This window comes from Poromitra crassiceps (assembly GCF_964638095.1).
Source record: "Poromitra crassiceps genome assembly, chromosome: 3".
Lineage (NCBI taxonomy): Eukaryota > Metazoa > Chordata > Actinopteri > Beryciformes > Melamphaidae > Poromitra > Poromitra crassiceps.
Window position 1 is genome coordinate 41,732,288 of NC_139625.1, and position 16,259 is coordinate 41,748,546.

The 16,259-nt window shown below is 43.5% G+C and overlaps 1 protein-coding gene and 1 pseudogene across 2 annotated transcripts; one reads left to right on the forward strand and one right to left on the reverse strand.

Moving 5' to 3' along the window:
• Positions 1–2,340: 2,340 nt before the first annotated feature.
• On the forward strand, positions 2,341–9,638 carry ttc9 (tetratricopeptide repeat domain 9). The gene is made up of 3 exons (XM_083634103.1): positions 2,341–2,854; positions 3,541–3,723; positions 8,348–9,638. Exons 1-3 carry the CDS (start codon positions 2,419–2,421, stop codon positions 8,428–8,430), a joined length of 702 nt encoding a protein of 233 aa, XP_083490229.1. The 5' UTR covers positions 2,341–2,418; the 3' UTR covers positions 8,431–9,638.
• On the reverse strand, positions 5,284–6,059 carry LOC310774204 (uridine-cytidine kinase 1 pseudogene; annotated as a pseudogene). Its single transcript has one exon. The product of its transcript is annotated as a uridine-cytidine kinase 1 pseudogene (transcript).
• Positions 9,639–16,259: the final 6,621 nt, after the last annotated feature.

The following is a 16,259-nucleotide window of genomic DNA, read 5'->3' on the forward strand; positions in this document are numbered from 1 at the left end:
TTAAGCCAATACAGAAGCTTTGCATCAGACAATTAATCGAGGCAAGAGACGTCAAGCTAACGGCAACAAAGACGTTTTTTGGCGCACTGCCTTCCGGTGTTCATTCTGGTTCCGTGGTTTACGCCCCATGACAAAAAGCGGGGTGGAAGGTGCCCAGACTAATCATACCCTACTGAGAACCCCTGGATCCCTTATAAGCTCCCTGCACCCCTAACTTCCTCTGCTTTTCCTTCATCACCTCTCTCTGGGCCTCATATAGCCTACTGCTCTCTGACTACACCTCAGAACTACATGCTCCACTGACTCCTCCTCCTGACATCCCTCACGTCTGGTGTTTCCCTATCATTTTCAGAATGTGACACTTTTCCCTCCCTGTCCCACCTTCCTTGCCATTTGAATAGTTTCTCCCGCCAAATAAAACATTAATCTCTGCTTTTACTCATAGCCTACTAACCTGCATCTCTATGTTTCCTTTATTTAAAGCCCTCTTCACCAACTAATCCGCCTTCTCATTCCCCCTCACCCCTATATATGTGCTGGAACTCACCGTGTGAGTGTGTGATACATTTTATATAGCCACAAGAACAAGTGTTGCATAGTTATGTAGGCTATCCAAGCCTATTTATTTATTTATTTATTGTCCTTTAGTTGAACATGGCACTGCTCTGTATAAAACGAATAAGAAGGATACAAAAGTGCAATTGACAAAACAAAACATTTTCAAGAAATAGGCCTATAATTTGTGCACATGATAATTGGTCCCTTTTTATAATTTTATAATACACAATGTGTGATAATATTTGTGACTCTAAATGTTCTATATGAAAATAAACAAAGGGAGAAGAGACACTGACTAGACAAAATTGGATACAGATACACAATATAACAGGAGACTAAATGAAATCTGATAACATAACACGATCGTCAGCACTCAGAGGTTTTACTTATAGTGTGTGTGTGTGTGTGTGTGTGTGTGTGTGTGTGTGTGTGTGTGTGTGTGTGTGTGTGTGTGTGTGTGTGTCTGTGTGTGTGTGTGTGTGTGTGTGTGTGTGTCTGTGTGTGTGTGTGTGTGTGTGTGTGTGTGTGTGTGTGTGTGTGTGTGTGTGTGTGTGTACACACCCCTTTAGCCCCTTTAAAGATTTTCTAGTTATAGGGATAACCAAACATCTGTAATAGCTGTTGTTGGCCTTTGCATGCAGCTTCCAAATGTGTTCCCGTCCGGTCAGCAGCATTTGCTCCAGAGAGTTGAAATTCCAGAGAGACACACCCAGACAGCTGAGTTCATCGCCCTGAGTGTGACAAGACATATGCACAGTGAATAAACAAGCTAAGGCACGACCTTATTCATCAAGTCAGCTCATAATGGAGGTGCAGCTTCAGACAGACACCATTACCCTACATAAACCCCTGTTTTTTGAATGACATCATACCCTGTCATTGGGGACCGTACCCTGTCATTGAATCCGTCCAAAGCAAGCTGTTGGGGCAGGCTGCATGCATGGGACAAGAGCCGACAGGCTGGATCTTTATCTGATTCATATGGCTGGAGATGACTGCATTCCTCCAATTTGAGATGTGAGAGAGAGAGAGAGAGAGAGAGAGAGAGAGAGAGAGAGAGAGAGAGAGAGAGAGAGAGAGAGAGAGAGAGAGAGAGATAGCCTATGAAGGGAATATTCAATTGAAATAGGGGTCTGGTGGTTGCCTGGAGATAATGGTGCCTTAAAGTGCTGTTGGAATTATTGGTAGATCTACTGACAGCACTTCGCACACGCGCACGCACACACACGCGCGCACGCACGCACGCACGCACGCCCGAATTTGTAGACACAGATATAGCTCGCAGCCTAGGTGGAGAGAACAGTGCAATCTGATCCAATCAGTCCTTTGCATAGTCTACTGGTCTATTTCAAAATGAAAATTTAAGTAGCCTACTGTAGGCTATATTAAGAACAAAATACAGAGAAAGACCACGTGTCACGTGTCCATCACTATTTTACGTTTGAAAATAAGCTAACTACATTCAAAACTTAAATTAGGCTACTTCAAGGTAATGTTTGATTCTAACAATGTCCCGTCAATTTTTTCATGAATGTCATTTACACCATGTAGGCTACCTACAGCAGATGATGGCCCGCATTGATTGTTTTTTCGCATCTTCAAATAAAACGAGACATTTTGCTGCCGAACCCCCTGGGACCACTGGCCTAGTATTAACCAATCGCCTCGTCGAAGTGGGGAGAGGACGGACAGGACAGGAGCGCGCATCGAGCAGGGCCGCGGCGCGCACAGAAGACGTAGCTGCGTTTGAGGGGACGCGAGGACGGCGAGAGGATGCAGTGAGGAGGGGAGCCTGGCTGTATTCCCCCCAGCAAATGAGATACAGTCTGGCGTTAGGGCAGCTATAATAACACACCAAACATGAGCCAGACTGGCCACGACGGCAGCTCCAGAGCGCTCGGAGTCGGTGCTGCTTCTTCCCCGAGGCTCCCGCAGTGCGCTCAGCCTCCCAGGACCAGAGATGCCAGATACCAGCAACAGCAGCAGAGGCATCATGGTGGGTCGATGGTGAAACAGCCATCCCACTCCGAGCCAGCCGATGCCGTGCGGCGGGCGCTCGACTTCAAGACCCAGGGCACCCAGTGCTACAAGGACAAGAAGTACCGGGAGGCGATCGGCAAGTATCACCGCGCTCTGCTGGAGATGAAGGGCCTGTGCAGGGTGCTGGGTGATCCAGACACCAGCACCAAGTCCCCCTCCTCTCTGCTGCCCACCATCAGCAAGTCCACCTCGCTGACAGACGAGCAGAAGGGTGCGATGGAGAATGCTGAGCTGGAGTGTTACAACAGCTTGGCCGGTGAGCAGCGCTTCTCTCACATTCCACACAACACATACCGAGGCCATTTGCTGTTGTCCTCAACAGAGAGAGATTTCAGGGAATACTCCAGAGCTCATGAATGATTCATAAAGAGCATGAGTCATTCCCAGGCTTACCCCACCATCGGCCACTTTCTGTTTGGATATTCACTGCATGCAGATGGTTTATTTATCTAACCCTGGGGAAATTAAGCATTGCATTTAGATTTTCATTAGGCTATTTATAAAAGGACAATATTGTATAATATGTATGTAGAATAATATGATAATAGTAGGTTTGAATAATATTGTTTTTTATTTCAGTGCATTGGACAAAACGCATTATCGCTTTCACAATTCACTGACTGCACAAAAATGATGGACACTTGCTCTTGTGCATGTGAAGTGCAGTGATGAGGTGAATCCAGGTGAAAGCCATCATCCCCTATAGATTTCCCTCATGAAATATCCACCAATCACAAAGGAGATGTAGATGGGGGAGAAGCAGATGAGTCAGAGAGTGATTTAAGACAAGTGAGATGTGGATAAAAAAAAACGTGGCTCCAACTCACTATCAGGGAGCTTGTCTGTGCTATTTTTTGAATGCATTCAGTATAATGGAATTCAAACCATTGTTCGTGCATTGATATCAGCCTCCCTCCCCCTTTGCTCTTTTTCGCCTTCAAGCCTGCCTGCTACAGATGGAGCTGGTGAACTACGAACGAGTGAAGGAGTATTGTCTGAAAGTCCTGCGCAAGGAAGGAGAGAACTTCAAAGCCCTTTACCGCTCCGGTGTGGCCTGCTACCACCTTGGTGACTTCCAGAAGGCCCTGTACTACCTCAAGGAGTCACACAAACAGGAGCCTTCAGGTTCGAGCTGACCAGCCGTGGTGTTGTGGTCCAGTGTTGTCTCATGTTAGATAGATCCCCATTAATCAGACCACAGAACCCCGTTTGATATGATTATGTTGACAGGGGGAAAATTTGCTGTTAATTTGAGCTGTATAGCTTGTTGACTTGGCACAGATTCATCTACCTGTCTGTAAGTGCAGTGATAACCTCTGGTCTATACAGCCATCTATCTATCTAGCTATCTATCTATCTACTATATAAAATTGAGGATGTGGGCGATATTTATGTTTGTTTGTATGTTTCAAATCTGTGTCCGGCCACAGCTACGCCGTTTCAAGTGCGATCGGGCTGAAACTTTCAGGCGTTGTAAAGGGCGACCTGACAGAGCCGGATTTTTTAATTAGGCTAATTAGCTAATGATGTGATGTCATCAATGATGATGTCAAAAGTGATGTCATAAGGGCACACACAGACAGACACACACACACACACACACACACACACACACACACACACACACGTCATAGTGACATCAGTGATGATGGAGCCGGATCTTCGATGTGATGTCATCAGTGACAATGTCATCAGTGATGTGAGATGAGTCATCAGTGATGAGTCAGCAAATTCTGTCTGTTTCAGCCTTTGTCCCACTGATGATGTCATAGACATTGTACAATCTTATTATGACATAACTGATGACATCATCAGTGATATCACTCAAAGCAACAGCCTGTGTTTCAAAGCGGACATCATTAATGATGTCACTGATGATGTCACAATGAAATTGATGTCATCGTGACCTATTTATAGAAGAATCATCAACTCGAACTCCTGAGGAAAGGACTATGACTCATGCTGAGAAAAAAGCGAACTTCATGGGCCAGGGGAGCTACTGACCCCAAGGGCAGAACAGCTGCTGGGACAGGCGAGGACGAGGCCGCGAGATGCCTAGTCTTTATACATTCTCCCACTGTGCCAACATCTAGGGAGTGAGATTATAGTAGAAATTGAAGTATCTCATTTTGCTGGACCCCATTTTAGGAACTGCTATGATTGTGTTCATCATAGCAGTGCTATGATGAACACAATGGAAATGAGATTGTTATCTTATCTTTAAGAACTAGAATCTTTGCGTGCTACGCACGCTCAATTCTAGGGTTGAGACGATGAACCAAGTTTGATGTCATCATTGATGTCACAATGTTTGTGTGAGCGTGACGGTAGCAAAATACGTAAAATATTGCTTTAGTGCCCCCCCATGGGCACATTTTCCCCCCTTATTCACCCCCCCCCCCCCCCCCCCCCCCTTTCCCCTGAAAAGTGTTTCGGCAAATTGTGGAGGCGATCGGAGCAACGGTGCGCCTTGCAACTCCGGACACATAGACACACATACAGCTCTCCAATTACAGTAGTAGGATGTTACAGCACTACATGCTTGCACATGGGATTGTGGGTGGCGCCCATTGTTGACCCATTCTACACCAGATCAGTTGTAGCAATCCCAACTCCATGCTCATATTCACACAGTCTAGACATCCAGACGCACGTGCGCACGCACGCACGCACACACACACACACTCAGTGGGTGAGACTATTGGGCTCCAGCAGGACCCTCTTTCCTGGAGGAATCGCTCCATTCTGCAGGCCGCCCTGCTCAGAAATAGCCCTGCTCAGTGATTGGCTGTTGAGGGACCCACGCTGACACTTACAGATGTCACCGACACCATGCAGAATGTCTTGGATGTGCTGCAGGATGAGGTTGATGGCCACCATGTTGTCAACTCCTCTTGGGATGATGACATCTGCATACTTCTAGGTAGGCAAGCAGAAGTCTCAAGGTCTCTCCCTCTCTTCATGTCTCGCAAAACTCTGCGAGACAGTCTAACATCAGAGTCTGCGTCCACAAAGAGCTTCATGTGGAACATGTCATGCACTGTCTGTGTATAGAAGACAAGGATCCCCTCAAAGAGGACCACATCTGCTGGATAAACTGTGATTTTGTCCTCTAGTCTGGAATAAGTGACATAGTCGTATGTCGGCACTTCAACCACCTTCCCCTCCATGATGTCCTTCAAGGTTTGGTCCATTAATGCATTGTCAAATGCATCTGGATGGTCAAAGTTGTACTCGCCCTTCAGTACCTTTGCCTTTTGGTCTGCAGTCAGGACTTTGTAGAAGCTATCCTGGTTTATAATAGCCACCTTTCTCTGCCGATGGTCCACCTTGTGCTGGCCCAGGAGCTCCATGATCTTAGAACATACTGTGGACTTGCCACTGGCAGTTCCTCCGCTAACCCCGATAAGGAACGGACAACGATGCCTCTCCACCTCGACCAGGGGTCCAATAGCATCCATCACAAGCACAAGACTGCATTAAGGTCTCATTATGCTTTCCGCATCAGCGAGGAGCGCGAGTGTCCGCGCGGAAAAGTGACGTCAAATCAGCAGACACGCCCCTTCGCAAGGCTCCGTGCGGACGGTTTTCGACCGGCCGTGCGCACGCCGAATTTTGTAACTACGCGGACAAAGTGGAGTTTTCAAGACTCGCGCTCAATTCCGCCTGCAGAAACCCACACAGAGTATACAAGCTCCACACGTTTCCTCGTCGGATTCCGTGTCTCTCATTTCCGTGCGGCCGGCCAAAGCGTCAAGCATAATCCAGGCATTAGACTCACCAGTCGTACTTATTGCCTCTGCAGGGAATGATTTATGACATCACCGATGATGTCATAGATATTGTGACATCATCAGTGATGTCATAAATCATTCCCTGCATTCTCTGTCACTTCAGCACTAGATAATGATGTTATCAGTGGGGTTTAGGATGCAGCAAATGCAATGAAGTCCAGGAAACCTCTCTCAAAATATGAATAAATGTGTATTTCACAGCAATGACTCAACTTAATTTAATTGAGCATGGGAACAAACACACATGGGCTGGGCTGCTTAGTCTGAAAGACAAACACAGTTTTACACAGTAACTCAAATTAGCCCATGTAAAGAAATAAACAAAATACTGTTTAAACGACAATCAAGTATGATATAAACTAAAAGAGTAAGAACATAGGATAAAGAAGAGGAAGGTACTGTAAACGTTTTACCAGTGCTGCCAGTGCTCCCGCCGCCCCATGTAAAGGTGTGTGAATGAGACTGAGAGGGAGTGCAGACTTCAAATAAGGAGTGAGGAGGAGAACTCAGGTGAACTTAATTTAGACAATGAATGAGGGAGCCAAAGTGTGAACACAACTAATATGTGAGGAGTAAAGCCAGAGACCTTTAGTATTAGATAGAGACACCCCAACTTCCAGTCCCTTCCTGTATCTGTGCCATGGAGGAGGTTTCGCCACTGCCACGCCGCCCACTTAGGAGGAGACTCAGCCAATGAAGTTTCATACCATGGACAGACAGCCAATCACAAGCTGATAACCACGGCCATTTAGGAGACAGGAAGAGTACCATCTTCTTAAAATTGGCTAAGTGGGTGTTGTCATCAGCGATGCAATAAATAGAGAGTGGCGACAAGGGTGGTCCAAAATGTGGATCCAGGAAGGCGGCTCATGCTACGTTTGAATGCATAAAATAAAGCTGATAATACACAATTTGATGATTTAAATGTTTTACTCTTTCAAAGTACATCACAAACGGTCCATTCTGCTGCAACTCTTTAATCCAGAACCTTACTTCCCAAAAGTTCCTTTTTGCAGGATTCACTGCAACCACCGTACTCTGTCGCAACTCTTCTTCTTCTAATGGCTTTCCGGCAGACTGGATGCCTTGCGGCACATTGCTGCCTCTCACAGTTAGGGAATATTCTTCCTCTTCTCACCCAGACACAATTGTCTGAGTTCGCCCAAATGCATCCTTCCGCTCATCCAATAACCTCTTAACAGTTCAAGCCCGATCCCGGGCATCATCCAGAGTCTCCACTTGAATCAAGCACCCTAGTTTCTTACAATTCCGCGGAGCTTGCAGTGGGGTGTCTCTATCTAATATTAAAGGTCTCTGCTAAAGCTAAGGGAAGAAGTGAGGTCTAGCAAGTGAACTAGGTGAGGAGAGGAAGTGGATGCATAAGAAATGGAAAATTAGAATCTTTACTACACGTTTAGAGTAAAATAGACGATTAAAAGGGCTATGTTTTGGATGTGATTGACAGGTTGCCTGTCCAGTGATAGCGCAGCTCGCCGAGCATGGACCATTACACCTATTTCACATCCCACCCAAATCAGCAATTTTTTGTCGAAAAGGCAGGAAGTAAATCAAAGATCCAGTTTGCTGTTCCTCTGCTGCAGGGAAACATACAATTTATGTCAGTGCATGCCGTTTTATATCGTGTTACTTCCTGCATTTTAGACAAAATGGCTGCTTTTGGTGTAATGTAAAATAGGCTAATAGCAGGCGAAGCTGCAACTCTGTGGGAAACCCCCGGTCTCGTGCCATCTCACGCGAGCTGTGTGAAAACCAAGATGACAGCAGCCACACAGGGCTTCAAAACGGGAGTCCAAAAACCAATGGGTGACGTCACGCTGACTCCGTCCATATTTTTTAACGGTCTATGGTTTTAATGGAGAGGTATGAGCATATTGATGCGATGTTTCCTGTCTGAACAGGAAATAAAGCAGCCTTTTCCTGTCTTTGTTTTCCAGACACCAATGTCATCCGCTACATCCAGCTGACAGAGATGAAGATTCGTCGGAGCGCCCAAAGGGAAAAGAAAGAGGCAACATAAACGCTTGCTGTCTGATGAGCCATCATAACGTTCAGCCCTGCTGTGTGCCACCCAGACCTTACACACCACCATTCACTCGCTGTGAAAAGATATATGTTTGCTTTTGCCTTGCACAGCCACCTCTTGCCAGTTATGTGATTTAACTTCACCATTGCGCGCTTGAAGCATTTTTCCCCCAGCTGCCAAACTGTCTAGTACAGGGGTTCTCAAAGTTTTGATGACCGAGGGCCAATTTAGGGACCCAACATTGGATTGAGAAAGAAACCCAAGAAAAAACCGAACACAAAATAATCACACACACAAACACGCACGCACGCACGCGCGCACACACACACACACACACACACACACACACACACACACACACACACACACACACACACACATACCCCCACACACACACACACACACACACACAATACCCACCAATATTAGGCTGTTTCCCTCGCAAAATGCAGCCTAACTTTGGAGCATTATTTAGCCACCTTCCTGACAAGCTAGCATGACATGGTTGGTACAAATGGATGCCTCAGCCTTAGATCATCTATTTTCATATGATGGCTTTAAAAATGAGCCCGCTACAGCCTCTGAAAGACAATAAACCCATCGAGAATAGGACCAAATACCAAATAGCCTACAAACGCCACCTAACTCATTGCGGGTTGCCATAAACGTTCCCGAAGGCCGCAAATGTCCCCTGGGCCGCACTTTGAGAACCCCTTGTCTAGTATGAGTACATCCTGAGCATATTTTAAACATTACAAACAAGTCTGATGCACTGCCAGTCAAAACATTGCACATCCAGGCCAACACTTGTGATAGAGACAGGAGAGGATCCAGCTTGTCTGTAGGCCAGCTGAACTGTCAACTTGCACCTACCCTCACACAACATCATGTCTTTGTAATGGCATGGAGTAAACAAGTAACAACCCTCTATACTTCTACAATCAAACATATTTTTCAAGTACTACAAAAGATTTTTGAATACTCTATTTAAAATCTAAATAAAAGGTGCTTTCCGTAAAATAGGTTTTAACTCAAAGTGTGGGCTGAACATCATGAGCACATTGTTGCCAATTGCAGTATGAATTTAAGAGACATATCACAAAATTAATGTATATAGGCTACTTTATAGAAATTGCAAGAAAATATAATGGAGAGACAAGCTATTTGTGTCTTGTTTATTAATGCCAAACGAAGCACTTCATTCACAGCATATATCAACAAAAATACTGTGTTCACGTTTACTGTTAAAATATGTGTGTAATAAAAGTGTATTGATTGAAGTACAGTTTTTGTGTTGCTCTGGTACATTTCGCTCCTCACAAACTATGTTCTTTACAGGCTATAAATAGATATTTTTTGTCTGCAATGGCTGCCTTGCAGATGGTTTTAGCTTTTAATCATCCTATAAAAATGCTTCTCAAAGCAGATAAACAAGTGAACCGAAGCTTATTGAAATTATTTCATACCTTTTCCTCTTGGTAGTAGCTGGATCACTGAGTTGATTTCCCACTTGATGATGCAGGCATGATATAATGAGGCAGAAAAGTAGCTTGGTGCAGTATAATAGTCGTTTAATAGTGGAAGCATATCTTGAAAGTAATGTGAATATTTTCACTTTTGCTCACATATTCTACTACTATACTTGGCAGTGTGTGTGTCTGTTTGGAGTTGCAAGGCATGCCGTTGCTCCGATTGCCTCCAAAATTGGCAGAAACACTGTTCAGGGGGGTCTGACATGAATTTGGCATGGGAGGAAAAAGTGCGCCCATGAGCAATATTTTGCATTCGCCAATCACTGCTCATGCTGCTATGACATCACTGATGAGGTCACAAATCACTGATCATACAGTTCTGGATGGCTTGGCCTCATGGCCAGGTCACTCACCAGTATATCATATCACCACTACTATATAGTGATGTCATAAATCACTGATGATGTCAGATAGTGATGAGGTCATACATCACCGTTGATGTCATACAGTTCTAGATGGCTCGGCCTAGTGCCAGGTCACCACTATAGTGATGTTATCACAGATTATGTCATAAATCACTGATGTCACAGACAGTGATGAGGTCATAAATACGTCCACACTGTGATTGGCAGATGTGTGGGAAGAAGCTCCGCCCACACAGTGTGATTGACAGTGTGGAGTGCTGTATGAAGTGTGTGTTGGGCTTTTATTGTAAAAGGCTGTGTGAAGTGTGTGTTGGTCTTTTATTGTGAAGGGCACTATATGCTAAGAGGTAATAGACATAAAGCACTGATGATGTCATACACATTGTGGCATCATCAGTGATGTCATAAAGGTGAGGGTATATAAGTGGTGGGAGTATACTGTACGTAGGACTGCACTACACTACTTGACTGTGAGCAGTCAACTGAATTCCTGGACTCTGCACTGATTTTCATCGCACTTTGACCTGAACATTGATCATTCCAGCGTGAGCCAGCACAAAGAACAAACTCTTAACAATCCTAAATGGAATTGACCGGCACTCTCCAATCCCGAGCCAAGCACAAGAAATTGGCTCGAACCGAAGAAACTCCGGTTGAGCGCACGACATAAACTAGAATTGGGTGCGAAAAGCGAAGTGCGCACATTTCTAATACTCCTTGAATAGGGGAAACACAGACACTTAAAAAAAAAGCAGGAGCACAGTTGAATTGTTTACTATGATTTACTCAAATCAGTGTGTTCCAGTGCAAATACAAGTCAGTCAATAACAGTTTTGTCTCCAACCTGAAATATTGTCCATCAGCAACAGTAAGATCAGCTTATTCATGGTAATATTTCAAACAGTTTATGACACCCTACTTTCAACTAGCACCCTTAGTTGAAATACTGTTGTACATCGAGCGTTATCACATTCTCTACACTCCTCAGAGAAAAAAAGCATTCACATTTACATATAGATTGGTTCACACTTAACAATGAATTAATTCTAGAGATCAAATCTCAGTGGATGCAGTATCCCGGGCCGAGAGGTCACTTGAAAACATGAAATAAGAGCAACAAGCATTAACCATGTCTCCTACCAGACCAGGGCCAGATTTTTTTTTAGTTAAATTGTTTTTTACCTGCTTGGAATACTAGGTGGGTGTGGTTGGGTTTAACAGATAACATTAGTGTCAGATAGTTGAGACAATCACAGGAAAATCTGAAAGTCAATATAGTATTCCTCCTGATAGACAACTTATCTGGCACTACCTGAATCCTCCTAATGCTAAAAATCTCCATCTGTTACTCCAAGTAGGTTAAAACACACAAAGAATTATTTGCAAATACTATTTGACCCAGGTCTGGTCCATATACAAACAGTCAAATGTGAATGATTGTGGCAGTGTGCAGAACCCAGTTTACATGCCTTTAGTTCAGCCAGACAACTTTGGACTGTCAAGACTGTAGGCTACTAAACTATCTGCACACTTGTTGAAGAAATTTGGAAAAACTGAAGCAAAACAAAACTGAAGATTTTGAAAAAGGAATAAGATGCAGCAAGCATTGAAGTACCAGTATTTGAGTTCATTCTCAGCTGTCACCTAATGAGTCCTGCACCTTCAGAGACAGAAAAGAAAGGTTGCAGGTTCGTATCCACGTGTTACCTCCGGCTTGATCCGCCGTCCATACAGACACGATTGGCTGTGCCCGAGGGTGGGAAGCCGGATTGGGGGTATGTGTCCTGCCCCCCCCCCCCCGCCCCCTTTTTAGCCAATTGGCATAAACACAACAAACACACACACCGTATCTCTCACAAACACACACACACGCTTGACCTCCATGCCAAATTTCAGCCTCCTATGGCGAAAACTGTGCCCGCTAAAGCGTGGTGAACTTTTTGTGAACCGATCGACCAACAGAGTTACTAATAAATACATTTTCTCGCAAGCCAGATCAGTCTCAAAAACATTCATGAACAGCATTAAGGAGTGTAAAAAAAAACAAGGCAAATACAATGAATTAAAAAAATAAACCATCAAATCAATAAATGTATCAATAAATAAAATATACAAACATAAATAATCAGGAATCAACATTCACATGCCACTGGGGCTTGTTTCAAGACTCATGCAGCTTGTCCCTTATCGAACGTAAACACTCTTTCCACTCATACTAGCTGGAAACAGCTGTTTATGAGGCAGACAATTTACAGTTAAAGGAGAATTACGTTGTTTTTTACAACCTGACCCTTAGTTCCAGCTTTATTTATGCTTTATAACGCACCAAGAAAAAACATTTTTGAAAACGATCCACTACAAAGCTATAACGTGCAGAGCAATGGCCTGGAACAGAGGAAATAGGGGCATGTGCAATGCGTGCATTAACATCCTGTAAATAGCTTATTTTCTGACACGCAGCAGCTCATATCCTTATTATATGAAACTGACATGAATGTGACCCGCTTTATTTACTTCTCTCAGCCAGCTGTCACATCCGGGGACTATGTAACCAAGTCCTGTGAGAGTCTCACATCAGGTGAGAGTTGAGAGTTCAGCTGCAGTGGATCAAGCTGCCATGACAGTCCATGATAGTAAACTCCGTAGGATGGCTGGATATTTATCTGGTTTCGAGAATATGGACGATGCATTTGATTTGAATTCATTGGCCACCTGTATTTATTTGAGCTGGACTAAAGTCATATGGATTACAAACTGAGGAGCGGGCGGAACGGGAGCTTCTAGCTCTACCAATGTGATGGACAGCAGAGAGACAGGGTGACACGCTGCAGCAAGGTAAATACAGGGTGCATTTTCTCATTGACTACGTTTACATGCACACAATATTCCACTATTATTCGGAAAATTACAATATTCTGAATTTGATAAGGGTCATGTAAACAGCATATTCCAGTTGCATTTTCCGAATTTGGCCTTTTTCCGAATTTAGCATTTTCCGATTAAGACATCTGGGTTATTCCACTACTATTCGAGTTTTAGGAGCATTCTTTGATCATGTATACAGCGCATTCGGAATATGCGTCTCAATCAGGGTTTTTACCGCAGTTTGCGACGCATCTTGCCCGTTTGTGGTCAACTGATGTGTGCTAGAAAGCGCTAGAAGAGGCGATATAATCCGTCATCTCTGGCATGCAAAAAGAAAAGCCCACATTTCTGATCGGGAGGAGATGAGAAACATCGATTGGTGTCCACGGAAGTCCAAAGTGCTTGCGAGCCTGCGAGGTAATAACGTAGGCTACTAGCCTACTTTTTATGAGACTTTGATGTGCAAATAATCGCAATGCCAAACTTTCCAGCAGCAAGCTCCTGAAATGGACCAAGTGATGCTGCTTATTCTCAATAGAAAAACTCTGCCTACCTGCATCTCTCTCCCCCTCCCCCTCCCTCACGTGTTGGGGAGGGCGAGCTACGGCTGCATGTAAACGGGAATATTAGTGGATTATTCATTTATCGGAACATTGTCATTTTCCGAATATGGGCAAAAACCAGAATATTGTGTGCATGTAAACGTAGTCATTGTCTCTATGATATAATAAGGATAAGAGCCGGTGCGAGGAAGAAAATAAGCTGAACCTAAATACATGCTTTGCAGTTGCCCCTATGCCTACGGCCTCTGTTCCACGCCGTTTTGTGGCGCGTTATATCTTTATACAGACTCGTTTTCAGAAAGTTATGTTCTGGGTATAGACAGCTGAAAATAAGATCCAATACAAAATGTTTTCAACTGGCAGGTTGGGACCCAAAGGAGGGTCGCAGGTCACAAGCTACTATGATAGGGCAGCAGACAAAGAATACATTACATAGGGAATTAATTCGTTATTTTTTTTTATATTTGGCAGTGACTTCCCAATGCAAAACCAGTTGAGAACCAGCGGTTTAACAGACAATCAGCCTCACTCAAATTGTCAAATTCTTGTCTATAGTACAGTTTACCATACAGGGCTCGAGACAATGTTGGACATTACTGTATGAACAATGTTCCAAGACTGGGTTGCTAATGCAAAAAGTGCACATATTCTACAACAGCATCCCTATAATCGGGATATTTTTAGGAGTGGTGATGACAGCTGCTCAGTACACAATTATGAGACAGCAGTGGCTGCAGAACTGACAGACGCTATAGCACAACAGAGTGAGATATACAAATGAATTCAAGTTACACAAATTTGAACACAAACAACGTTTTTGCAAAGGAATTTCAAATAATCATAGACAGTGTAAAAGGCATTTTTAAACAGCAATGAAAATCTGAAGCTTTACATTCATGATGCTTTCCAAAAGTGCACTTCATGAAATGCACAATCTTGAATTCAAGCTTGAAATTAAGAGGAAAAATATGTAAAGCTTTGTGAAACTGTCAATGCCTTTGTGTGCTATAAAGCAGTGGTTCTCAACTGATCTAGCCTCACAACCCACATTTTTCCTTAGTCATTAAAAGGAGAATTTCTGTATTTTTCAACCTGGACCCTATTTTCATATATTATTTTTATGTATAACTAAAATGTGAACAGAAATCTTTGAAATTGGTACAGTATTGAGTATTGACTAAGAGTCAGTTCAGTTGGCAGCTGCTTTTCCCAAATCCCCCTACTGCACGACCCTGGTTGGTGCACCAAGGGGTAGGGTAGGGTAGGGTAGGGGCATGTGGGAAAAATGGCTGCAAACTGAAATGATCTTGGTGAATACAGCACCAATTTAATAAAAAAATGAAAATAAAATATTAAAAAACAAATACTGCACCAATTTCAAAGATTTCTATTCCCATTTTAGTTATATACATAAAAAAAGGGTCCAGGTTGAAAAATACCTAAATTCTCCTTTAAGTCATGCCCCAAATATCAGATTGTCTTGTTTTTGGGGCCTAAATACATTGCATGGGATTAGCATAAAGTGAGATCAGATATCTTGAGGTGAGAGAGGTCAAGGGACCCCTTTGAAAATGACCATGCCAGTTTTTTCCTCACCGAAATGTGGGTGTCTTAGGTCTTCTAGTTTCAGAGGATACCACTACTACTACCAGTATCTTCACTATAGTTTTAAAAATGAGCCCGCTACAGCCTCTGAAAGATGGTCATGTTGACCACGGAAGCCGGCATCCTCAAGCAGTAGAAGAACTTTTTTTTTCATGCACACATCCACCACGACCCACTCTAAACGGCGCCACCAGCTAAGAACCACTGCAAGTCAAACATTTACAACTTGACCAAATGACAGCGTATCTGTAAGTGAGAAGAACCAAACAAATGGATCGTTCTGTCCTTCTAATGCATTAACAACCAGAAACTGGGTCAAATAATATTCCCAGATACTTTTCATGGTTGTTTTTGGCCTTCATGGGTGCCAGATGGGAGGAGTTTGGGTGCCAGATGGGAGGAGTTTGCCACATAGGACAATACAATAAGGTCAGAACATTCAAGTCATCACAGTAAGTGTTTGAAAGTCAATTCCTGACGTTTTCCTGGGATTTACAATTTATCTGACACTGAACGGTGTGTAGATGGGGTAAACTCCGCCCATCAGTTACTCATTAAAGGTAAAAACAAATCCCAAGGTTATTTGCAAGTAGAGCTGTAATCGATCGTCAGAAAATGAATCACCAAACTATTTATATAATCGATTAATCGTTTAGACACATTTTTGTTAAGAAAAGGAAAATATTAAATTAAATTCTCTGGTTCCAGCTTCTTAAATGTGAATATTTTCTGGTTTCTTTAGTCTTCTATGACAGAAAACTGATTATCTTTGGGTTGTGGACTTAAAAGAAGACATTTGAGGATGTTATATTGGGCTTTGGGGGAAAAGTGATTGACATTTTTCACCATTTTGTGACATTTCATAGACCAAACGACTAATCGATTAGTCTGGA